This window comes from Camelus bactrianus, chromosome 23, assembly GCF_048773025.1.
Source record: "Camelus bactrianus isolate YW-2024 breed Bactrian camel chromosome 23, ASM4877302v1, whole genome shotgun sequence".
NCBI lineage: Eukaryota > Metazoa > Chordata > Mammalia > Artiodactyla > Camelidae > Camelus > Camelus bactrianus.
Genome location: NC_133561.1, coordinates 127,811 through 154,122, shown reverse-complemented (window position 1 = coordinate 154,122; position 26,312 = coordinate 127,811). Strand labels below are relative to the sequence as shown.

The window sequence follows — 26,312 nt, the reverse complement described above, 5'->3', positions numbered from 1 at the left end:
AACAAAGAAAGAAAGAAAAAAATATTTACATCTATATACACACACACTTATTTACATTTCATATACATATATATGAAAAAAGCAGATTACTAAAATTACTAATGCACTGTGTTTCCATTTGCACCAATATATATCAAAATATTACGGGCAGTTATCTATGGATTGTGAAATTGTATCTCTACAAATTGTTCAGTTATTACTTTGCAAAGAGCATGCAATGTTTTTTTAAATGAAATTTTAAAAATTGTAGTTATTAAAAATGCTTTTTGCCTCTTAGCTCACCACACAGCCGTGCAGCTCACTTCCAAGACTGCTTCCTATTCAGGCCCAGTCCGGTCTTTGTCAAGAGCCTCATTATCATCAATTGCTAAATCTATATAACCCAAAGGCAGAGAAAAAAATACTCTGAAGGAAATTTCCTAATGCACCTCTGCTATTACTTCTTACCTGAGCCAGACATTTAGGACACCTCCAGTCTCCCTTGGGAACATCGTGGAGAGGCGGGACCAGGCAGAAGGTGTGGTAACTGTCATCGCACCCATCACACAAGAGGAGCCGGTCCTCATCGCTGCCACTGCCACACAAGAGGCAGACGTACAGGTCCACCTGGAGCACGAAAACCAGCACAGACCAAAAGGACATCAGCTACCGTCTGATTTTGTGAAATTCTAAAAAGGAAATGGATCTGAGACATAATTTACTGTCTCCAACCTGCTTCAAATGCAAATACATTATCCTCTATAAGGGACATTTTAAATACAAATGCTTCACTGTCTAAGAGATTTCGTAAGAGAGCTATCTCATGTATTCCCAACTCTAAAGAGTAATCTTCAAGAGTAGAGAGGATTTCTCAATTGCGTGTTTTAATTAAAGTGTGTTACTTCAATATCCCACTTTAGTGGCTTTTAGAAAATACTCTTCTAGAAGAATATCATGTTAGGCAATAAATTATCTGCCTACCCAAAAAACAGAACTTATAAAGGAGAAATTCAACTTTGCTATGTTAAAAAGGAAAGGAAACTGTTTAAGTTAACTAACCACACTGAATTACCACTTTAGGGGGAGGGAAATAGCTCAGTGGTACAGCACATGCTTAGCATGCAAGAGGTCTTGGATTCAATCTCCAGTACTCCACTAATTTAAAATAAAAACTACCACTTTACATTCTAAATAAAGAGTCATAGTTAAGATCCCCAAATACAGTGATAAAAAATACTGTCATTATCTGTCATGGGTTGAACTATATTTCCCTCAAATTCATATGTTGAAGTCCTAACCCCCAGTACCATGGAATGTGACTATATTTGGAGACAGGGTCTTAAGAAAGAGATAGCTAAGGTAAAAAGAAGTCATATGGGTGGGCCCAATATGACTGGTGTTCTTACAAGAGGAGACCAGGACATACACACACACAGGAAAACCATATGGAGACCCCAGAAGATGACAACCATCTACAAGCCAAGGACAGAGGCCTCAGGGAAAAGCAACACCTTGATCTTATTTGTTGCATCTCATTGCAACATTTTGACCTCAAACTTGTATCTTTCAGAACTGTGGAAAAATTAATTTCTGTTGTTTGAGCCACTCAGTCTGTGGCACCTCATCCTGGCACCCTGAGCAGACTAACCCATTATCCAGTGACAGAAAGGATGAATGCAACTGAATAGGGAATCCCACTTTTTCAGCCTTTTTCTTGCAGCAAATGAAAACCTGGGCCCTGCTAGTTTTCTGGCTGCTTTGTTTGTCTGTGTGTTTTTTTTGCGGGGGTCGGGGGGGCAGGCAGAGATATTTAGGAAGAGAACATTTAAATTCCAAGTTCAAAAGCACTGTTGTCAAACCACTGCCAGGTGCTCAGAAGGGGGACTGAGAAAGAGAACCCCACTTTAAGTTTCCATCTGCATTAACAGTCCCTCCCAGGCCTCCAACTCTGCTAAATCCTCACCTCCTATCCCCCACTCCTTTCCTTTTCCTTCCTGGCTGGAAAGTTGGAAAACATCAACTTGATTTCCAATCTACTTTCAGCTCACTTGGAAGTGAGCTAGTGTTGTATGAACAATTCTACCCGGGATCAAGTTCACCAGTATTTGGTGCTGAACTGAATGTCCTCCAGAAAAATGGCTGTCAACGCCCCCAGTTGCTACTGCCATCTTCATGATGCATCATGTGTTTCCCAGTATGTATCAGTACTACAAACAAACCACCCTGAAAGGTCTTTCCAGGGTCTCTCAATCAGCAGCCCTAAGTAAGGCACAAAGTATCAACTGGGCAGTAAAAGTGTTTAAGGAAGTCAGCTCACAGCATTGGTGGTTTTCTTAGCTCGACTCTTGGGTTTTTCCTTCTCACTTTCTATAACATACTCTTTCTTCTCAATGGGTTCTTGCTTGACGCTGCTTTTCATGTCTTTCTCTGTAAGAGGCAGTCCAGATTAGTGTCTTCTCTACTATGCTTTCTTCAGCTTCACCCCCCCACCTCCCTCCCAACACACACTGGACACAATTTCCTGCTGTTTCTCATTGCAGCAGCAGCAGCACCCAGCACTACTACCTTCAAGGGCTCAGTGCTGATTACTTTGTGAAAAAGTGCAAACTATCACAGCATTCAAATCTGAAGATGCGAGCAGTTCTGGAGATGTTGCTCAGATCTGTATGCTTTTAAAATAGGAGCTGAAGATACGGTCTTAAGACCTAACTATTAAACAATAAGGTCCTACTGTATAGCACAGGGAACTATATTCGATACCTTGTAATGGCCTATAATGAATATACATAAGTGAATCACTATGCTGTACACCAGAAATCAATACAACATTGTAAATCGACTACACTTCAATTTAAAAAAAAAAAAAAAAGGACAGGGTTGAAGGTACAGCTCGGTAGCAGAGCACGTGCTTAGCATGCATGAGGTCCTGGGTTCAATTCCCAGTACTTCCATTAAAAAAAAAGTAAGTAAATAAATAAATAAGCCTAATTACCTCCCCTCTTCAAAACATAAATAAAAATTTAAAAAATAAAGTGAATAAATCTTTAGAAAAAAAAAAAAAAAAGAATACAACCTATATTGATGAGAACAAATCCTTCCTGGCCCTGACCATGAGACTGACAGTTCTCCAACAGCGCCTCCTCCACAGTATGGGCCGTGCGCCTCCATGATCTAAGATTACCAACCTCTCTAACTTCCTGGTTCCAAAGGCTGAGAATCTGGGCTACAACACTAGCTATCAACTGACAAGCTATCCTGTGGTAGGTAGGTACTGTGCTAAATGCTTTCCATCAATTATTTTTTAATCCTCTGCAACAAATCTGCTGCAAAGACAAGAAAATTGACATTAAAAGAAGTCAAGAAATACCTCTAAGGTCACACAACTAGTTAGTGGTTGAGCCAGGGTTCAGATCTGCATTTTTAAAAATCCATCTATCTACTTTCCACTATATTGTACTGCCTTTCCACTAACTCACCAATCACTAAGAAAAGCCAATTTTAGTAACTTCTTCATTACTATGTGCCTGCTTATACAGAATTTCTCTCAAGAGTGTGCCAAACCTACCTCTCAGTGACTGACATCAAGCAGTGTCCAGACAAGTATCTTGTCAACTAAAACTCAGATGTGGAAAGCATGTCTGCCCTCCAAGCCTGAAACAAACCTATCCGATTGTACAAAGGCACCTCACAAATCACTTCTTTATAATTAATGCTATGGAACAAAATTTCTAAATAGTAACTGAGAAATTCAATCGTATATCCAAAATGCATATATTCATCTGTTTCTCTCTCCTACCAGTCACTTACTTATGAGAACAGGATATTAATATATTAAGATTTTATTTCTCAAGGCCCAATCCAGTAACTAGTATGTAAGAGTTGCTCCAATGTTTTCTTAATTACCAGATACATGACTGTTTTTATTCATTTACTCTTTACTGCCTTCCTATTCGTAGATGAACTTTCTTACCATTTTCACACTTTGGAGCCGGACACCCCATTCGACGTCTCAGGTTATGAGTTCTGGCTTCTGTTGTCTCTTCTGGTTCTATTTTAATATTCATGGCCTTAAAAAAATTGTCATATACATGATTATTTCCTTTAAAAAGAAAGAAATCTTCTAAAATCCAACTGGAACCTCAGGGTGACTATAATCTTACAAAAAATCTCTGATCAATAGGACATTGAAAAAACATACTTCCCTTTCCCCTTAGAGGAGGGATCCCACCCTTAATATTACTACTTAAGGAAGGGACGAAGAATCTTAGCAGTTACGAGTATTTTCCACTTCAACAGGTCAAAAAATAGGGAACCGTCAAAGGACAAGGAATGACTCAGGGGAAGTGTCACCACCTGGATTAGGAACAGCCCTTACTTCCTCCCAGCAGCAGCTCCTCAGTTTCTCATCAACTCACCCCTTACACTTTATTCAGGCATCATCGAACCAAATCCTAAACAGTTCTAGAAATATTATAATTTAATCAGCCTGTAAGAGTTTGCTGGCTTATTCCAAAGTTTGACAGTATTCAAAGGAAACTCTGCTTAATTATCTTAGCAAACTGTTACTGCAAACTACTCTTCTGACATTGCTGGGTTAAGGCTCCCTTCCCGCTGAGGGTGCACGACCAGTCTCACGTCCCGCTCTCCACTGAAGTGCTGACACTGACTGGCAAAGCAAAGCCCTGTCTGCTCTGTGACCTGGAGGTGAAGCTATGGAACAGCACTCATCCCTCTGCCCAAGCTCATCCTCACACATTCAGGACACCCACTGCTGGCACAGCTTCTTCCAGGCCAACACTGTCACCATGATGTGCCATCAAGGCAGACCGAGGTATCCACAGCACTACACGTCTTACACTTTAAATTTAAAGTTCAAGATGTGCTCAAATAAGAACTGATTTTTAAAACTACGAAACGAACATATATATGTATATGCATGACTGGGATATCATTGTGCTGTACACTAGAAATTGACACACTGTAACTGATGGTACTTTCAATTTAAAAAAAAAAGAACTGATTTTTAGACGAATAAACTTTAAGCCTGCTTGTGGGCTTTAAATAATCATATTTTCCTATTCTGAGGCAGTCTCAATTCAGAAAAATGGAGTCACTAAATTTTTCACATCTCCAACTTATCTAAGTGAAAAACAATTCCCTTGTTAACCCATTTCCCCAGAAACCAAAACCGCCGATTTTTTTCATCCTCACCAATAATTACTAAATAACCAAAGATTGTTTAGATGCCAAACTAATGCCACAAGGCTTCCCAGCTCTAAATGGTTCCTAATACATTAATCACCGACTGACTGCTATCAAGCCAGGCAGGAACCCCAAACCTTCACACCTCTGTGTGGGAACAAAGTAACTGGGAAAATACTCTCCTCCCTTAGCAGGAGAAACCTCTTAGTGCAGAAAGATCTTAAAGCAAGTTGTCTTTCTTACTAGTCTCTCACTCCTCCTATCTCACACATTTTCTGTATATTAAATCCCCTGCCCCCTTGCTGCCTAATTATTTTCTGTCTTAACATAAATGTTTGCCATAGATGCCACACTCCTCTTCAGGAAGTCTAAGAAAAACAGCTTCACTAGCTTGTTTCTAACCTCTCTGTTAAAAAAATATATATATATATTTCTTTTCAGCAAAAATCTCCCAACATCACACCTCCCAGCCATACTCCCCAGTGAACACTGCCCAGCTTCGTGAGGCCAACCAAATACTATCCCAATGAACATCTAGTCTTCCGAAGGCCTGACCATTAAATCAGCAGCTGACTGTCCAGGAAGCATAAACCTGGCAAAGTTTGATTCCTCGCCCCTCTGACAGTACAGTCCCCCCAAGTGTAAAAGCCAGAATACACACAGCACCCCTCTGTGGGGTTACTAAAGTTCATGCTATAAAGAGCACGTGCATGAGAGAAATCCAGTGTCAGACAGACATTAGCTCTGGGGCTCGAGAACTCTCTGATCCACCTCCCGAGGCTCTCACCTCCGCTCTCATGCGTTTTGCTCGTCGGGCTGGGGGACACATTTCCGAGGGCTGCACAGACTGCCTCTGGGGAATATCATGGGGTTTGTACTCCTTGTCCTTGGTGTCTGTGGTCAGATTTGGCTTCTGCAGACACTGGAAATAAAACACAATTGTACTGATGAATTTCCCTCCTTTCTGACCTTAAGAGAACTGTACCAGATTTTTTCGGAGTGTATTTTATAATTATTTATGGAAATACTTAAAAGGCCTGCAATCTTTAAAATCTAAATAAACACAAAGAAAGTCCATAGCTACCAATCACTCACACACACACACACACACACACACACACACACACACACACACACACACACACACACACAGGTGCAATGGCTTGAATTTTTCTCAGCAGGTGAACAGTGCTGCTTTGACTCATTTAACTGTCAATGTCACCAGGTCACAACAGACCACAGCAGGCTTGGGCACTCCCTAGGAGCCAGCTGCAATTATCCCTGCTTGTAAATGTCAATTAATTGAAGGCCCAAATTGTTAGAAAGGCCCCCTTATATGTTCCCAAAACAGCTTTCCATAATCCTGTAGGTTTGAGCATAACAAGCAACCATCTGTTATTAAAAAGGTATCATTTGAATTGAGAAAACAGGTCATTTAACTATTCTCTCTAATTAGGGCTTTCCTTCACTTTAATATATTCCTAAGAAGTCTAACTCACAAAGCACAGGTTAATGGGCCCACAGCAGTAACTTGGCAGTTCTGATCATACAAGAGTCTCTTTTTTTCTTTGATTTCTCTTTAGTTTGATTCTAAGCTCACTGAAAAAGGATATTTAATGCCATTACAACAAAATAATACCAGTGAATCAAATATGAATTTCAAGTAAATACTACTCCTTTATAAAAAGACCTACAAACATCACAAGAAGCATTTTTGAAAGCAAGTTTCAAATCATAACCACACAGTCTCTTTTATCATCTACACTTGGATGAGACACACTGGAATAATAACCTTCTAGAACCCTCAGCTCTGTGTTACCATTACTACCACACAGTCTCACCAACAAGACTGGCTCCTTCCTCTGCAGAAAGAATCCAGAGAATGGGGGAAAGGACAAAAGAAAACACAGAGAAACCACCTAATGAAATCTATTACTAACATTTAAGAAATACTACGTACTATTAAAAATACTATTACAGGGGAGGGTACAGCTCAAGTGGTAGAGCACATGCTTAGCATGCATGAGGTCCTGGGTTCAATCCCCAGTACCTCCATCAAAAAAAACTAACTAAATAAATAAACCTAATTACCTCCCCTCGCAAAAAAAAAATTGGAAAAAAAAAATACCATTACAGATTGCTTGATACGCTATACAAGAAATGAATCTACTACTGGGAGCACAACCTGTAAATATTAAATATTCTGCTCACTCTGATTAAACCTATACATTAATTTGATCTGGAAATGTTAACTAAATTAGTATGGAATATCACCCTGCATTCAGTAACAAGTCCTCAATTGAACATTTAGAGTATGTTTAATGAAAGCATGCAGATGGGAATAAAACCTGTCCATCATCTAAATTAAACTCTTTTATGTATCATAAACTTTCCATTGAGACCTAAAATTATGTGTGATTGTGGAGATATGAACTGAGTTCAATCACAGGCATTTTATTAAGCAGATGGTCAGAAATTCAGATATTCTATATGTGGTTCCATAATCCATGGCCTGCTTGGTTCTATAAGGACTTTGGACAACTAAGGTGAAATCAAGCTCAGAAGCTTTTTAGAATGTATCTGAAGAGACTGCTTCAAATCACAATTCAAAACACACACCTGATGTGTATGTTTTATATTTAATGCTGTCACATGCCAACTCTTAAACCTTTATTTGAGAAATTGGGATTTAGAGGTGATTAACATCCTTGTGCCATACAAATATCATCCTACAGAGGCAGAGCAATCCCTTAAGACATTTTAAAAACATGGGAAGCAAGACTGAGGCCTCTCTCCTATTACACCAGCACACTGCCACTCAACTTTTCTCAAGTTTCCCAAAACTTACTTTGGGCTAACCCTTTTGCAATAGTTCCTTCATTGTGCACCTTTTCCCTTCCTTTACTGAGAATTTATTTTACAAGAGCAGTTTTAGATTGACAGCATAGTTGAAAGGAAGGTACCTAGATTTCACATATACACCCCACCCCACACACGCATAGCCTCTCCCATTACCAAGAGCCCCACCAGAGTAGAAGAACATTTGTTACAGCTGACGAACCTCCACTGACACAAAACCCAGAGTGCACAGTTTACATGAGGGTTCCTGCTTGGTGCTGTACACTCTGTGGGTTTGGACAAGTGCAGGGCATCCACCCAGAGTACTACTGCCATAACGATCCTCTGTGCTCTGCCTACTCATCCTGCACTCCTGCCCCAACCACTCATCTTTTACTGTCTCCACAGCTGTGCGCCTCTTCCAGAATGTCATATACTTGGAATTATACAGTATATACAGTGTTTTCAGATTGGCTTCTTTCACTTAAAAATAAGCATTTAAGGTTCATCCGTGTCTTTTCATGCCTTGACAGCTCATTGTTTTTCAGTGCTGAATAACACTCCATCATCTGGATGTACCAGTTTGTTCATCCATTCACCTACTAAAGGACATTTTGGCTCCTTCCAAAAGTTTTGGCAATTATGAATAATAAAGCTGCTATAAATATCCATGTGCAGGTTTTTGTGTAGATATAAGTTTTCAACTCCTCTGGGTAAATACCAAGGAATGTGATGGCTGGAGTGTATGATAAAAGCATGTTTAGTTTTCTCAGAAGTTTGCCAAACTGTCTTCCAAAGTGGCAGTTCCATTTTGTATTTCCACCAACAGGAAAAGAGTTCCTGTTGCTCCACATCCTCACCGGCATTTGGTGGTGTCAGTGTTCTAGATTCTGGTCACTCTAACAGGTGTGAATTAAAAAATACATTCCAATTCTCCTTTCCTTCAAGAATTATTTAAAAAAATCAGAAATGGGCATGAAAATTTATGCACAAAGAATTCAACAACAGGAGAAATCAAATCAATGTCCGGCTATAAAAATCGAATGCCAGAGTCATTAAAAACTATTATCTTCAAAAACATACAATGACATATTTTCTCCACATTCTTGCCAACATTTGTTATTTATGTTCTTTTTGATGCTGGTCATTCTGACAGATGTCTCATTGTGGTTTTGATTTGCATTTCCCTGATATTAGTAATGTTGAGCAACTTTTCCTGTTCCTCTTGAACCAATCTGCATTCCCTCTTTTGGAAAAACGTCTGTTCAGTTCTCCTGCCCATGTTTTAAATGGGTTGGTTGGTCATTTGCTTTTTAATTGAAATACAGTTGATTTAAAATGTTGTATTAGTTTCTAGCGTACAGCATGGATGGACTTGGAGGGCATTATGCTGAGTGAAATAAGTCAGACAGGAAAAGACAAACACTGTGAGGTATCACTAACATGTGGGATCTAAAATAATACAAGAAACTAGTGAATATAGCAGAAAAGAAAGACTCACAGATGTAGAGAAGAACTAGTGGTTACCAGTGGGGAGAGGGAAGGAAGAGGGTCAAGATGGAGGTGGAGGATTAAGAGGTACAAACTATCAGGTATAAAATAAGCCATAAGGATGTATTGTACCACTTGAGGAAGATGGCCAATATTTTATAATAACTATAACTGGAGTATATCCTTTAAAAATTAGAACCACTATATTGTGTATCTATACTATATAACATTAGGCGGTAGAATGTAGACTATAGCTCAAGTGGTAGAGCACATGCTTAGCATTCACAAAGTTCTGGGTTCAATCCCCAGTACTCCCTCTAAAAACAAATAAATAAATAAATAAACCTAATTACCTCCCCCCACCCAAAAAAAAGAAAAGAAAAAATATTGCACATCAACTATACTTTAATTTTTAAAATGATACTGTAAAATAAATAAATAAAAATTGAAAAGAAACAAAAAAAATACAATGACATGTTAAGCAGGAGAAAAGTAGGATGCAACATTGTGTATAAGGAATACAGTCCCAATTTGTATGCATGTGTGCCCAAAAATAGCCTTGAAAGAAGAAACAGGTGAGAGGATTAGGAGTGATTTTATTTTCATCATAATTTTGTTTTCAGACTTCCTATGATGCACATGTGTCAGTACCTAGAACACACCTGTACACAGCAGACCCCTCACCAGGCGTCTGTGTTGTAGGCGCAATGTTTGTCAAGAGTATCTTTAAATACCTAACCCTTTCAGACTATGACATGTAAAAATGCTCAGATGCTTTTCAACTATGAAATCACAGGCCTCTCTAAGTACATGGGTGAGATGTTCCTAAAATGCTGCAACCCGTAAAGCAGACAGACTCCTTCCCTCATTCGTCTGAGACAGGAAAGTTAAAAGGAGAAAATCTATTGTGGGCGACTGTATCTACATCTGACTACAAAACAGAGGCCTAGAGGTTCCACATGCAACGTTCTAAACAATTTCATCCATGGGTTCAGTAAATATTCACACAATGTACTTTTTTTTAAAAACCTAACAACCTTCTGAATATTAGATTGGTCACATTCTTCTAGGCTGAAAAGAAAGTCCACCTGGAATCAAGAAGGGAGAAAGAAAAAAAAAACATACAATGCTATGAAAATCTATAGGACTTAAGTGCTACAGATGACATTTGTACATCAAGACAGAGGTGTATTTAGCAGTTTACACTCTAAAACTATGTTACTATCTTCCTACCTTTCTACAGCACAGCAACAATTCTTAAAATTATAGGGCTCATTGCTCTAGTGCAGAGTAACTCAAAGGGTGTAAACAATTATGACATTCTTTTTTCTACCAGGGCCTAGAATAAGTAGAAAGTTTTTATAATACTGTTTTGCATTTAATTAAAACAAAAGTTTTATCTGAATAATTTTGCAAATACCATCTCTGTAAGGAAACAAACATGGTTACACCGGAACTATTACAAGAGGGATCCGTTTAGCTATCCAGCATTACCAAGGCCCCTCCTCTCTACCAATACCAACATTCTCTCTGAAAATCAAGTTGGAGATCTCAGCTGGCAAAAGAGCGGGCAGGCAAGTTGTTTCACTTGTTGTACTTTCATGTGACAACCAGGAATATATTTTAAATAGTAAGTGAATTCAAAAGTAGATAATGACTAATAACAAGTAGATAATGACTAACTGCTCGTTGTGAGAAAGGACCATCTGTACTGAAGCAGATTTTAGCTTCTGACAACAAGAGTATTTCCTCTACAACCTTATTCATTCCAAAGACAAGCTTCTTGGTATGGGTGCTCTCAAAACAGAACAGAAATGTTGGAGGAAAAAATCCACAAAACAAAAGTCTTCTAAACAATGTTTTCCATACATACATAATCAAGGCCTTTTCACTCCCCCAAGAGACCATGAACTCATAAACAGGAAAATAAAGCAGGTTAAGGCCAGCCCCGACACTCACCCTCAGACTGTCTCCAGACAAGAATAAGTTGTAGGGGTTGAGAATTCGCTCATAGTGCCCTCTGATGTGTGAGCCCACAGCTTTGCCCGGAGCAAACCCCATCTTGGTAGCAATTTTGGTCCATTTTCTATCCTTGCAAACAACTGCAAATCCACCTTCCTCTGCAACTAACTGTTAAATAAAACAGCAAAAGAAATTAGAAACACCTACATGGAAGTCACTTCTAATACCCTATGCCTAGGTATGACTCCAAGAACAAAATGTTCTTGGCTGTGGTCATCTTTTAAAAATACACTTTCCAAATCAAAAGAAAATACAGATGCACAATTAATTTTAAACTATAAATTTAAAACATTGATTTTGACAGCATAGTCCATGAACATTTCATACCGCTCCAAAAGCTACATCTCAGTTCCCTAAAGGAAAGTTCCCCTCAGTAAAGATTTTCCATGAGAACGAACTAAACTAACAATGAAATCTCTAATAAAGAAAGGGTCCGAACACTTGGTTCAACACAATGACCTTTAAAAATCTCCACAAACTAAGAAGTAGGAAGAATGGCAGCATGTCTAGTAGAAAGAACACAGGCTTTAAATGAACTTTCAAGTATAGAATTAAGCTCAGTCTTTTCAGCTTGGTCAATTTGGACACTGGAAGCCTCTGTTGTCTTATCTGTAATAAAATAGAAAGGCATAATCTAATAGGACTGTTAACCAAGTTTTCAAATGACCAAAAAAACCGGTGGCAGCAAAGTATTTCACAAGACAAGGCTATCAGACCTCACAAGCAGCCACCAATTATGCACTAAACTGAAAGAAGAATTTCATTTTACATATTTCAAACAGCAAGTTTCTTTTTAAAGCAAAGATGAAATTCATGCCGTCAGAAAATTACTGAGAACGCTGGTCATTGGGCTTTTTACCTTATTAAGCTGGAACAAGTCCAAGATCTTCCTCTCCACATGTGGAATTTTCAGGGTACTTCCCTGTAATTCCCAGTACTTTGCAATCTGGTCCAAGAAATTTAATTTTACACGAGTTTGAGCCTAAATGACAAAGAATTGAGTTTTAATCTCACCTAGCTTATTATAAAGCTCCCATCTATAACCTGTGAATGCAGTATTTTCATTCTTAGAACATTTAACTGCAATACCATTTATGAATTCAAACAGAGAAACTGCCCCCAAAATATACAGATTTGTTAAATAATTATATGTTAACCCAAGAGAAATTTAATTCAGCCCTTACCATGTACCAGGCAAGTAGTAGTTAAACCCTCAGTTAGCCCCCCTCCCCGGACTCCGTAAGCAGGCAGTCTGAAAGGTGCATCATCTAAAGAGTATTATATGTAAGAGCCCCTGTGGTCTTTTTACAATTTGGGTATTTTAAAGGCCTGTTCTCTCCAAGAACAAATTTTCTTATTTGCTCAAACACAAATCTAAAAACAGATTTATAACAGTAATTCTGCATCAATTTTAATAAGTCCTGATAACCTAAAGATAACAGAAAACCAGAAACTTTCTCAAATGTTATTCCTTTAACAGATTACTGTCACCTACAAGTTATTTTTTTTTAATTTTGTCTTTTTTCTTTCCCTTCCTTGTAAAATGTAAGTCAGTTTTAAGAGTTTCACGTTGCACAAGACCAAAATTGAGATAAATATTCAGATATTCCCAACCACATCAAAGTTAATACCCATCTCCCTATCTTTCAAGCTCTTTCAAGCTCAAAACACAGTGAAATACTTGAAAACACATGTACTAGGATGCTACTAGTGCCAACTTCCACAGAATTCTAGTGGCTATATGTTCCATTTAAGTTAAGAATGTTTGCTTTAGCACAGAAAAACAAAACACGGCTCAATACAAAAACGAGATGAGCAAAACACTCATGTAAACACTGTACCTTCATACCACCAACATCCAAGCCTTACTCACCCTGCATGCAGTTTAGGACTTAAGTCACCCAGGGACTAAAGAAGAAACACTACCTCTTCCCTAGGGAATCCCCTGTACTCCTCATTCCTCCTTGGGAAAGTAAAGTGTATTATTAAATCCAACTGAAAACATGCATTTTGGAAATACAAGAGCTGGGGAGTTTTTTCCACTAAATGGTTCTGAAAGTACGTGCTTTTCAAAACTTAAATTCAATTGGTTGTCACCTAGGTTTAGAAGGATTTAAATGCATTTATTAATTAATAGGCTGACAATTATTGACAAAAATCGGTGTTTTTATTGAAATTGGTTTTGCTGCAAAGGCTTACTGCCATTTGTTTCACTGTGATGATCAGTTACCAGCCACATTTCAGCTTCACTAAAACCACTAGATCTGTGACAGTCACTTCAAAGAAGGCCCTCTGGAATACAGGCAACCATAACAGTAGTTAACACATTACCTCCAATTCATTCAGCCTCTGGATACGTGGGGTAAAATGAAGTTTGTCAACATCACATGCAAATGGTGGCTGCCAATCCTAGTGGAGAAGCAAAGGCTTTTATTAGAAAAATATATAATTCTGACACTTAAAAAATGGTTTTACAGTGAAAACCCTAGTTAAGTAAAGCACATGTTATCTCTAACCAGTCAGAATAGAACATAAGGTAGTAGTTTCTTAACCTTTTTCCCACCAGAACAGCAGAACATGTATGATTAACTTTCTCCAAATAAATGGCACATCCTGCACACACCCCTCCTCGCATCCTTTCAACCAGCGATGTCACTGAGCCTCAACCTCCACTGAAAAATAACCAATTTATGCAAAAGACTTTGAATCCTCAATTCCATGAGTACCTCTCATTTTACAAAACAGCTATATTAATCTCAAATTATCTACGAACTGTATTTTAACATATGTAACCTAGTAACATTAAACTTTATTATAAAGTTGAGGATAAGTTCTTTGGCGGGGGGGGGGGATGACATCCAAAATCAATTTTAAGAATCATCCTTAACATATCTACTGATATAGGATCTTGGAAGAACTGCTAATATAAAGAAACAGACAAGAAGGAGTATGTGTATGAACTGTTGTAAGTAGGGGAAACTGGAAACAAATGTCCACAATAAAAGTAGTTGAAGGTATAAAAATTATGCTGTGTTAACAGGTAGAGTTTCAGTTTGGAATAATGAAAAGGTTCCAGAGACAGACAGTGATGATGTTTGTACAACATTATAAATGTTACTTAATGTACCCTTAATGTTACTCAGTTGCACCCTTAAATTGGTTACAATGGTATACTTTGTATTATGTATTAGTTTAATATTTCAACACAATGTTTAAAACGACAAAAAAAAACTATGCTGTTGTATAGCTCTATTTATTGACACTGCAAATTTTCCTCATATATGTTATAGAGGACAGAAAATCAGGCTATGCGATAAAAAAAGAAAACTTTGGAAGAAAAAAAAACATTGGAAGGAGACAGCAAAAAAGATTAACAGTGGTTTGTCTTTGGGAGGATTATAGGTAACTTTTCTTTTGCTTCCTTATCCATTTTAAATACAATCTGAAATATATTAAATATACTAAATAATGCCTATTAAATAATAAATTATTTTAGACTAAGAGAACAAGTTAATACAAATGTTGGTACATCTGTAAATAGTAACCACATACTCAGCAGCTAGAATAAAGAATATCTAGATGCTCTAAATATGGAAACACAGCCAATACTGGATGAGTAAGAAACTAAAATATGTAAATTTGTGTTAACAGTATTTAACAAAATATGTAGCTTAACAAAAAGATTTTGGTTTTGTGACAGTCTTGAGTGAAAATGCCCACCCTCCAGCAATGCCTGATTAAATATATGCTAAAGAGTTGATTAAATTTTACCACAATTTTTTTTAAAAATGGAAAAAATGACATTACAAATCAGTACAAAGCTATTTACTACCATCCCCCAAAGAGGAAGAAAAAAAAAAAAGGAAAAAGAAAAAATGGCAGTACTGTTTTAAGAAGTCAATTACAGATAAGCCTTCAAGTGTTCAATGCTGTTACACCATCTCTTCAACAAAGACTATGGCTCATGTTTAAATGTCAGTTAGAGATCTACTATATTGCCAATAAACTTAAAAAACACTACCTACTTCATCCTGGGTCAGAAAGATTAAAGTGATTTTTGTTTACCTTGATAACTAAAGATAAAGAAATCAATGTGTTTAATTATACAGAATCCAACTCAGCAGAAGGAAATCATACTGCTTAGTATCCTACAGCAGGCTAATAGGAAGACTATTGCTCAGAGTTTTGCTGTCTAACACTTTATAAATGCTGCAGGCTTTCTGAAATGAAGTGATCTGGGTTGAAGGTTAGACCAAAAATACATCAAAGATAACGTGTCAGAATATACAAGTAAATGATTAACATACTGTCCAAGTAATCTGAAATTTTTATAGATTAAGATTTATAGGTAATGTAAAATATCCTCCAATGAATCAAAATATGCCTTCTAGCCCCAAAACACAATGATACAGAAGTGGACTCTGAAGACTGTATATTAAAGTTTTACAAACTAAGGTGAGTTGTGCCTTTGTATGTATGTATGTATGTATGCATGTGTCTGTCTATGTGCGTTGTATAATTTACACTTGTTTTAGCCTGAAGCTTTTTTCAAATAAAATGAATCCTAAAGGAAAACAGTACACATCTGTCACTAAGAAAGTTCACAGATTAGGTATAATACGTCTAAAACTAAAACTATTTCAGAAGATCATTCCTTCCTGAAACAGATCACTGCAAACTTTGTTTCCCCTTCTGGTTACAAAGAATGAGAGAAAATGGGATAAATGTCATTCAGTTTGAGACTTTCATTGTCAGCTACAAAGCTCTACTTTAATAAAAGAATTACATATTACTGGCAATGCTCACTGTCATATTACAACAAAGATGTCCTTGGCAAAGTCTGGCCTCATTGGGCCATGACTTTTACATGTGGAAAAAGCCATCAGAGAAGGAAAGAGCCTCTAAGAAGTGAAAATTTCCAAACAAGAGTAGAATTCTCAAATTAAGGAGTCAAACAATGAAAATCTCCATTTGGAAACATGGTTGTAATTTCTAGTTTGACACTTAAGTCTCTAAAAGGAGTATCGTGTAATCTAACCAAAATTTTTAGCCTCTACTGACACAATGGCTCATAAAATCATTTTTTTCTAACATAAAAACAGCATTTCCAAACCACCTGGGTATGGACTGCAGAAGTTCCATATAATCTCCCTCCTGAAATTCATTTTAATTTCCTTTAAAAACTTTAAAATGGTTTTATTTCAACCCTTTCAAAATAAAAGTACAGCTGTTATTATTTAAAAGCACAATTATTTTCCTGAGCATTAAAAATATATTCCTTGGGAAGGCAGTTAAGGAGGACATCAAAGTTTCAAAATCCTCAGAGGCCTGAAAAACACCAAGTAAACATTTTCCTTAGTCCCAACGCTAACCTAGCAACAATAACTTTTAGCACTTTTAACTGAGGAAAAATGTCTAAAATGGTAAAATTGGCCAGTACAAGAATAACTTTCACAGGGTACTAAAGATCTTTCAAAACACCATGAAAATTTGCCTGTAAATGATCCACTATTAGAACCCACATACTTAATGTATTAGAATACCCGTTTTAATCCTTCTAGAGAATGACATCACTTTGAGATCTAATAATCAGCAAAATAAGAAAGTATACTCTCTACAGGGGCTAGCTACTACGGAAGTTGGTTCTCTGACTCCCTGCAGACAAAACCAATTAAAAAAATCAGTGTCAAAAGCACATTCCAGTTAGTTTACAAAGAATAACATTAATTAAGGACCAAAGCATTTTTCTAATTGCATACGTTCTACCAAACCCAGTCATCACTGAATAAATGCACTCACAGGATTTTAATCCAATGCCACCAGACTTAAACTCAGTGTTCTCAATGCAGATTCTTAAAGTTTATATGTTATCAAAATTAACACAAAACTGTAGTGCAAATTTTAAGAATCCAAAGAATTTATCTTAGTATTTTAAGGCAACTTAGAAAAGCTTTCTGTTGAGTATATAATTTGTCAACCTTAATAAAGATTTCAGTAACACATATATGAAACACTAAAAGACTACTGTCTCATCAATTTAATGACTATGTCAGTACGGCGTCTTTAATGCACCAGCACAAATGCAAGAGGTGGTTCGAGGCACCACGTAACCATTGTAAGTCCCCATTTTAAAACTGTAAAACAGAGTTACTATTTATGAACCCCTCGTGGGGTCCAATGCCACTCACAATGACACTAATAGGTGTCTATCAGGAAAGCCCTCTGTAACACAAAGGGCTTCATTCAGTCTTCCCAACACAAATAAAATGTGTTAGATAGTGCTGTGGCTTCTCCCTTGCTTCTTACTTCCCTCAGGGCAGGCCTGGTACCAAGCAGCTTAATTAGCCACCCATTTGTTCAAAGTTTAAAGATCTCCAGTCCTTAGTGACTCACTGGTAAAAAAAAAAAAACACTTTGAAGGTTTTCTTTTTTTAGACTAAACCACACTTTTATACCTTAAATCTGAGGCTCAAACTATAAATAGAATTGAATGTATATGGATTTTTCTGGGAAGGTTCACAGTTTTCACCAGGGTCTCAAAGGGGTCTATAACCAAAAAAAGGTACTGGCTTTCATTAAAAAAAAATTGTGCCTTGGCAGGGGGGGAGGGTATAGCTCAGTGGTACAGAGCGTGTGCTTAGCACGCATGAAGTCCTGGGTTCAATCCGCAGTTACTTCCATTAAAAAAAAAAACAAAAAAAAACAAAAAAAAAAACCTAATTACCCCTCCCAAAAAACCCAAAATTTTGTGCCTTCAAGTTCTTATCTCAGTACCCCAACCCACATTCTTTCAATCCCTTCTCCTTTTATTTAATCAAGCACAATAATAACAAATAAGACACTTGTTCCTCAGAATGTCAACAGGCAACTAGGACAGAAAAAAAGAGCAACGCACTGAAAGTCGGAAGACCAGAGTTTGCATTTTGGTTCTTTACCCCTTGAGGAATCCCAACTTTTCCATCGGAAAAGTACAAACAATAGCTACCTTTAGGACTAGGGTGAGAACAGAAATTACAAATACAAAGGTTTTTAAAAATTATAAACCAAAAATAATAAGTATTACATTACATTAAGTTCTGACCACTGAAATACAATTTTTTTCTAGCAAGAAGTCAAAGCAACCTCAACTTTCAAGGAGCATCTGGCCTCTGATCTCTACCTTTAAGGAACCTACCCTTCCAGACTGACTCCAGTTCATATTTAACTGCCAACTAGCACTTTTCATCATAGTAATTTCTACATAGGTGAAAGGGCACCCCTAAATATAGCAAATACTTTAGAATAACTATAAACAAATAAAACCTTTAAAAAAGAAAGCAACATTAAAAAAGAAATAACAGTATATTGAGAACAGAAAAGAACTTTTTATTATAACTTGCATCCTGGCTTTTTAAAGATAGTTATATATGTTATGCATTAAATCCTTCTGTATATTCACTATTTTATACATTCAACTCAATAAAGAAAGTCATAGCAATCAATGTATATCAAGTAAAAAAAAAAAGGGGAGGGGCTCCTCTATATCATCCTCATCTGTCATTTCTTCAGTGCTCAGTTTTAAACCACAGTGATGCCACTGCCTTCTCCTGTACAGTGAAACAGACGTTAAAGAGGGGAGGCTCTGAGTCACATTGTCTGGGTTCAAATCCTAACTCTACTGTGTGGCTCTGACCTACGTTAATTTCCCTGCACCTTAGATACAAGTAAACAGAGGAAACCATGAGGCTTAAATGAAGTAATACCCTCAAAGCCTTTAGACAGGTGCCTGGCATTTAGAAAGTAAATGGTCAAAAAGTGTTACTGATTAGGAAATTTTCATGTTGCAAACCTTTATAGCTTCCAGTAAGCCTAAGGCAATCTTGTTTTTGTTTTTGATTGGTTATGTTTAACACATGGTTTTTTCCTTCTTTTTTTTAAACACAATGGTTTTTGATTCTCTAATCTTCGTTATAAATTTGTATGAAATGGAATTCGTAAATTAGTATATACTATTCAAGCCCCATTAATCGATTGTTTGTTGTATTCTTTTTCCAGCACTGATACATGCACCTTGCTTTTTAACGTCAGAGAATATACTGTCAGATTTCCATGCTTAAAGAGCTTTTAAAATTTTTTCATTTATTCATTCATTCATCTATTTATTTTGGGGGGGGGTGGTAATTAGGTTTACTCATTGTAATGGAGGTACTGGGAATGCTAAGCCTACACTTTACCACTGAGCTACACCTCCCCTCAAAGAGCTTCTTATAAGATCGTTTTAGGTATATTAATTCAGGGGTAGAGGCAGTTAACAATGGATCTGTTGAGAGGAGCTGCTGGAATGGCAATGGAATTCAACTTCTATAACATTAAAAAACAACACTGTAGTGGGCAAGCCTACATATGGTTAAATAATATCAGTATTTTATACTAATCAAGCCATTTCTTGTATGTCCACTGTGCAAAATTTCCTGACTGCACATTCTGTTATGGAGACAAAGGCTAAGCAATAGGATAGGTTTAAAATACTTTTTTTCCTAATACGAAAGTAACACTTATTACTTAAATTTCAGGAAAAATATATAAAGAAAAAATCAGCCATAATCTCAGAGAAAAACCTGCTACATTTTGGTACACATCCTTCACTATTTTTCTAAAATGCTTCATAATTTCAAACCAAAAGAAAATTATATAGCCTTTTACTTATTACTATACTGTGAATATCTAATATTTCATTGTATTGATACTTTAAATTTTTCCTATTATTGGACATTAGGTTTTTTCCTTTACATTCCAATGTTATTCATTACAAACAAAACATCCATACCTTCTAGGAAGCCTGGTTCAGCTTCATTCAAGGGTCATATTTTACATACAGCAGTTACAGGAAAAAGAAATCAACATGACCAAGAGCCTGAGACTGTATTTTAAGAATGATTGGGGGCAGGGGGTGATGGTGTGTCCTGGCTCTATAGCCAAATGTAAAAATGATTATTAAGGAAGAATTTTAAATGAAAACTATCTTCACAGAACAGTACTACAATGTTCAACAAGGGTTAGTGAACAAGTAAAAATTCTAATTAGGAAAATTAATTCTAAATGTCTCTATAAAGCTTAAGATTAAAAAGTATAAAATCAAAACAGCTCTGACTACTAAAAATTTGCCAATGAAGAAAACTTGGTGACAAGAATTTGGTAACACCAAGACATGGAGGCAGTCTAAATGTCCACTGACGGTTGACTGGATAAAGAAGTTCACATTCATACAACGGAATACTACTCAGCCATAAAAAAGAATAAAATAATGCCATTTGCAGCAACATGGATGTACCTGGAGACTGTCAGTCTAAGTGAAGTAAGCCAGAAAGAGAAAGAAAAATACCATATACTATCACTCACATGTGGAATCTAAAAAACAAAACAAAGTAACAACAACAACAACAAAAAAGGACACTATGAACTCATCTACAAAACAGAAACAGACTTGCAGACATAGCAAACAATCTTATGGTTACCAGGGGAAATAGAGTGGGAAGAGACAAATTTGGGAGTTTGAGATTTGCAAATGTTAGCAACTATATATAAAAACAGACTTAAAAAAAATTTCTGTATAGCACAGGGAACTGTATTTAATATCTTACAATAACCTTTAATGAAAAAGAATATGAAAACAAATATACGTGTGTATATGCATGACTGGGACATTACGTTGTACACCAAGAATTGATACACTGTAACTGACTATACTTCAATATAAACAAACAATTTGGAAACAAAGGGAACAATATTTTAGTAAAAACACATCATGTTCCTTATTTAGGTATGGGCAATTGTTATCAAGTGAGGTTCATACTATAGCACAAGGTTTACTTAGTTAAGGTGATACAAAAACTCTCACAGCTTTAGTGTTTAAATCTCTCCACAGCCAACAGGTAAGACTGCAAGAATAGATGTCCCCTTTAAAAAAAAGAAAAGAAAAGAAAAAAAGCAATTGCCCATACACCCAGTCAGCCCTCCTCAAAACTGTCAAGGTCATCAAAAACAAGAAATCTGAGAAACTGCCACAGCTAAGAGCCTGAAGCGACAGGACAATCAAATGTAATGTGGTGCCCAGATGAGATCCTGGAACAGAATAGGGACATTAGGTAAAAGCCAAGTTCATCTATGTAAGTTCTGGACTTGTGTTAAAGTCCTACCACCAAAAAGATCCTGAAAATACCAATGCAGTCAATTGCAAACATATACAGACTTCCAATAGCTGTATTAAGATAATAAATACCAAGGGATAAGAACTTTTGTTAAAATTATAATTCCTATAGGTAGGGCCTGGTAGAAGCCAATTGTTGGTTTTACACAACTTTTTGTTTAAAAGAATCTTTTAATTTCTGAATATTAAATATTCAGGAAGGCAAAGCACTATTTCTATGAACCATCTACTGGTAAATGAAAATATACCAGAAAAAAGAGACATGCCAAGGTATTTACTTAAGCATTAGTCCCAGTAAGTTCCTTTTTCACCACTTTTAATAAAACTTTGACATTATCTGTATTTACAGGGCTTCTAAATGATTTAAATATATTATTGTTAAAGCCATATGAAAATGTAAAATGGTCCTAGCATTGATACTGCTCCACAAACCTCAAAGAAACAGTTCCCTTCTAGGCCCTGCCACAGGAACAAGCTAAGTACCACCTGGTTTGTACACAGTAAGAGTAAGGGAATAACTGGATCAAATGCAGGCCTTCCTACTCCTCCAAAATGTCCTGAACAGATATCAGACAAAGTTCCCTGGAGGGATTCATGCAGACTTTTGGCATATCCCAGAAGTTGTATCAGGTCTATAATGAAAGTATCCTCTTCAAATTCACCAATGAGGAATCTTAAGAAAGTTAAGCCCCTAGAACAAATCATCTTCCACTTAAATGGGCTGACAATATGATGGTCAATCATAAACAGTTAACAGGAAAGCATATTTATTTCAGGTCATTCATAGACATCATACGGTCACTGAATAGTCCAGGAAAAATTTCTCCCTCTATAGCAACTGTAAGTGGTGCAAATACTACTTCAATAAGCCTGCACTAAGCCATATTATGATCAAGTAGCTATACTGCCAGTTTTTCTCCCAGGAAATTATTTAAGAAGTAGTTTTGACTGTTTGCTTTCATATCTAGGATCCTAGTGAGAAAATGACAATTTCTGGCAGAAAACTGAGACTGCAAAAGTGAAGAGATGCTTACACACTTCAGAAAGGTTCCAAAAATGATTTTTCAGGGAAAGAGGTTTTAAGAATGAGGTTGGACTCTGTCCCCTCAACCTTCACACAGCAACACCCAAACCTACCTGGGCACCAAGGGCAGAGAAAGTTAAACATCCCACACCCTAAGTTTAAGGCCTCATTAGATCTGTAAACACATGCTCTACCTTTAGTACTTCACAAACTGGTCCCTCCTGGAGGTTCAAAATCAAGGTCAGGAAAGGGACAGTAAGTAGTGACACTAAAAATCACCCTGAGCCTCAGAGAAGATACAAAAGAAGATTAAGAAATCTTTTGTTTTGCTTGATGTTCCATCTGAAGACACATCTGCAATTGTACTAAAAAAAAAAAAAGTGTAAATAGTAAGCCATATATTCTACTAAACACAAATATTTAACAGCTATTCAGTCCTGCTGCAATTAAGACATATTAACTATGAGTCTAACAATAAAAGTAGAAATAATTTTAGAACATGTATGATCCCTAATGGCCATATGTGAAGTAAAAGACTGAAGCTTGAACCTGAACTGGAATTGCTAGCAAGCTGCTCTGTTTATCCCTAATCATCTAATCATCTGATACTGACACAACCTGCTTGTCTGTTCAATAAATATACTATAATCCTGACCCATGCTTCAAGGCTAGATCTCCTGTTTGAAAGAGAAAAGGATATACGAATACATAAGTAAGCTCAATTTAGGATGGTAAATAGGTCTTAAGTCCAAATATCTTAAAATAAATCTACCTTCTATCTCAGCGTTGTTGTAGAGACAGCACTGTCTTACTTCTTTAACATTTACTGCCACATTTAATAATCAATTTGAATTAAAAGATAACCCACTTTAACCTAAAATATGACGAAGTTCCAGCCTGAAAACTGGTTCTGATTTGAATGGCTGCCTGGTATCAGTGGGTCACACACTATAAAACTCTTCTATTATCTACTTTTCCAGATTTTAAATAGAGGATTTTTACAGCTGTGTCTAGAGTTGAGACCTAAGAACACCATCGCCAAGAAGTCACCTAAGTCTGAAATATAGACTCTCAACAAAGCTGCTTTTTTCTTTCTTTGGCTTCCCAGCACATTTCCTGCAGCCTCCAGCTAGATGCCCTTCATTCCTTAAACGCTGGTGTTTCTGGGGGTTGTCATGTCATTCTGTACTATTTTCCCCCTACCCCAAAGCCTTCCTCGACACCCCAGGCAGCCCCTTCCCCATACTCCACCCACCTCCACGTCCCCCCAACCCTAACATCTTCAACCATTCTATATACAATTTCCATTACTTGCACACCTCATACTACGTAATCTGGTTGCAGATCTTTCTCATCAGTAAACTATAAGTTCCCTTAAGTTAAAGCTGTTAACTGTAGAACCTTAACACAATTCCTGGCACTTACTGACATATCAATAAATGTACTGAACTGAACCCATAACCAATCTCAAGGACCCAACTCATTTCTTCATTCACCAGAGCTAACAAAAAGGATTCCCCGGGGGGGAGGGTATAGCTTAGTGGCAGAGCACACGCTTAGCATGCACGAGGTCATGGGTTCAATCCCCAGTACCTCTGTCAAATTAAAAATTAAATAAATAACCCTCATTCCCCACCCCCAAGAAAAAAGGATTTCCTAGTTTCCTGCAGTAGAACTGAGAATTTATATTAATTCAAAGTCAATAGGTAAGAAAATTCCTTATATTAACAGCTGCCTAACCTCATCAAGGAAATACCAAACCGGTAGTTCTCAAACCTAGCAGAGTTTTCAAAGAAGCATGATGAGGAGCTTCTTACTTACATACTCTTCTAATTAACTGAAGCTGAGTGGTCACTGAAATTGAAGAGCCAGGGGTTTCCACACAAATGAGCCAACCAACAGTAGATGAAAAGACTAAGCCCATACATACTGATAAACTAAAAAAATTTTATTTAAAATTTTGCAAATTTTATAGACAACTATAATAGACAAAATGAAATGGTACTGTAAAAAGTTTGGTATCATATATACGCAGCTTTCAATTTTTGACTTCCCTATACTATATTAGGATAGCCAAAAGAAAGCAAAGTAAGATCATACTCTCCTTCCCAAAAAGGCGCAGCTAATTTCTAGGATCTTTCTGAAAGAAGCCACAGGCCACCATGTATTAGAAGGAACACTGAACTTAGAAGCAAAAGTTTGGAATTCCCCAATCTGTCCTTTAAAACCTGTGCACCTTAGACAAGTCACTTAACTTCTCTCAGCACAGCTTATCTATAAAATTGTCCTACCTTAGCAGCAAGAACTAAGTTAACAAAAATGTTTTTTTGCTAAACTTATCAGAAAAAAAGGCAGCCTACCAGAATAGAAAGTGTAAGCAAAAAGAAAAAGATTGAGGGTGTGGAGAAAAGGGAACCCTCCTACACTGTTGGTGGGAGTGTAAATTGGTGCAGCCACTATGGAAAATAGAACGGAGGTTCCTTAAAAAAACTAAAAATAGAGCTACCATGATTCAGTAATCCCACTGCTAGGCATATATCTGGAAAAGACGAAAACTCTAATTCAAAAAGATACACGCACCCCAATGTTCACAGTAGCACCACATACAACACAGCCAAGACATGGAAGCAACCTAAGTGTCCACTGACATATGACTGGATAAAGATGTGGTGTATATATTTATACATATATACAGTGGAATACTACTCAGCCGTAAAAAGTATGAAATGCCATCTGCAGCAACATGGATGGACCTAGAGATTATCGTACTAAATGAAGTAAATCAGACAGAGAAAGACAAATATTATATGATACCACTAAGCCATGCAGAAGCTAAAAAATTAGACAAATGAATTTATATACAAAACAGAAAGACTCACAGACACAGAAAACAAACTTAGGGTTACCAAGGGGAAAGGGGGAAGTACAGGATTAACAGATACAAACTACATAAATAAAATAGGTAAGCAACAAGGATTTATTGTATTAACATGAGAAACAAAATCCAATATCTTGTAATAACCTATAATGGAAAAGTAGCTGGAAAAAAATATGTATATACATAACTGAATCACTTTGCTGTGTACCTGAAACTAACACAATATTGTAAATCAACTATACTTCAATTAAAAAAAGTAAGATTCATAACTTTCCACCAACCATCTCATGTAACCCTGTTGCATGTGGATATGTAAGAGGCAGCATAAAGAGTGGCCAAGAGCACTAACTCTGTACTGTGTCAGCTTAAGCCAGGCTCTACCACTTCGTGGTCAGGTGACCTTGAGCACATTCAGGCCTTATCATATAAAGGAGAGCCAGAATTATCCTCATTTCATAAGGCAGGCTAATGGAATAAAACTCTGAAAACAAGTCATGACCTCCAAGGCTGGAAGCTCAAGGATAACATGTAAGTAATGGAACATACATCAAAAGCCAAATGTTTGGATTCCAGCTCCACAATCCTTCCACAAAATCTCTATTCTGTGCAAGTTCTCACTTCCTAGCTAGTTAATACCAACCTCCAAAATCAAATTATCTTAGATCTTAAATCAAATTTTAAACCTTGTTGCC

The 26,312-nt window shown here is 36.9% G+C and overlaps 1 protein-coding gene across 1 annotated transcript in view; it reads right to left on the bottom strand.

Annotated features, from left to right (window-relative positions):
• The window catches only part of KDM5B (lysine demethylase 5B), a 68,608-nt gene that overhangs the window by 33,017 nt on the left and 9,279 nt on the right, over positions 1–26,312 (bottom strand). Inside the window, exons 2-8 of the mRNA XM_074351463.1 lie at positions 13,864–13,941; positions 12,392–12,514; positions 11,470–11,640; positions 5,969–6,103; positions 3,950–4,046; positions 2,297–2,406; positions 448–606 (exon numbers count right to left, since the gene is read on the bottom strand). Of these exons, the coding sequence (XP_074207564.1) occupies positions 448–606; positions 2,297–2,406; positions 3,950–4,046; positions 5,969–6,103; positions 11,470–11,640; positions 12,392–12,514; positions 13,864–13,941 (873 nt within the window). The remainder of the gene's footprint in view (positions 1–447; positions 607–2,296; positions 2,407–3,949; positions 4,047–5,968; positions 6,104–11,469; positions 11,641–12,391; positions 12,515–13,863; positions 13,942–26,312) is intronic.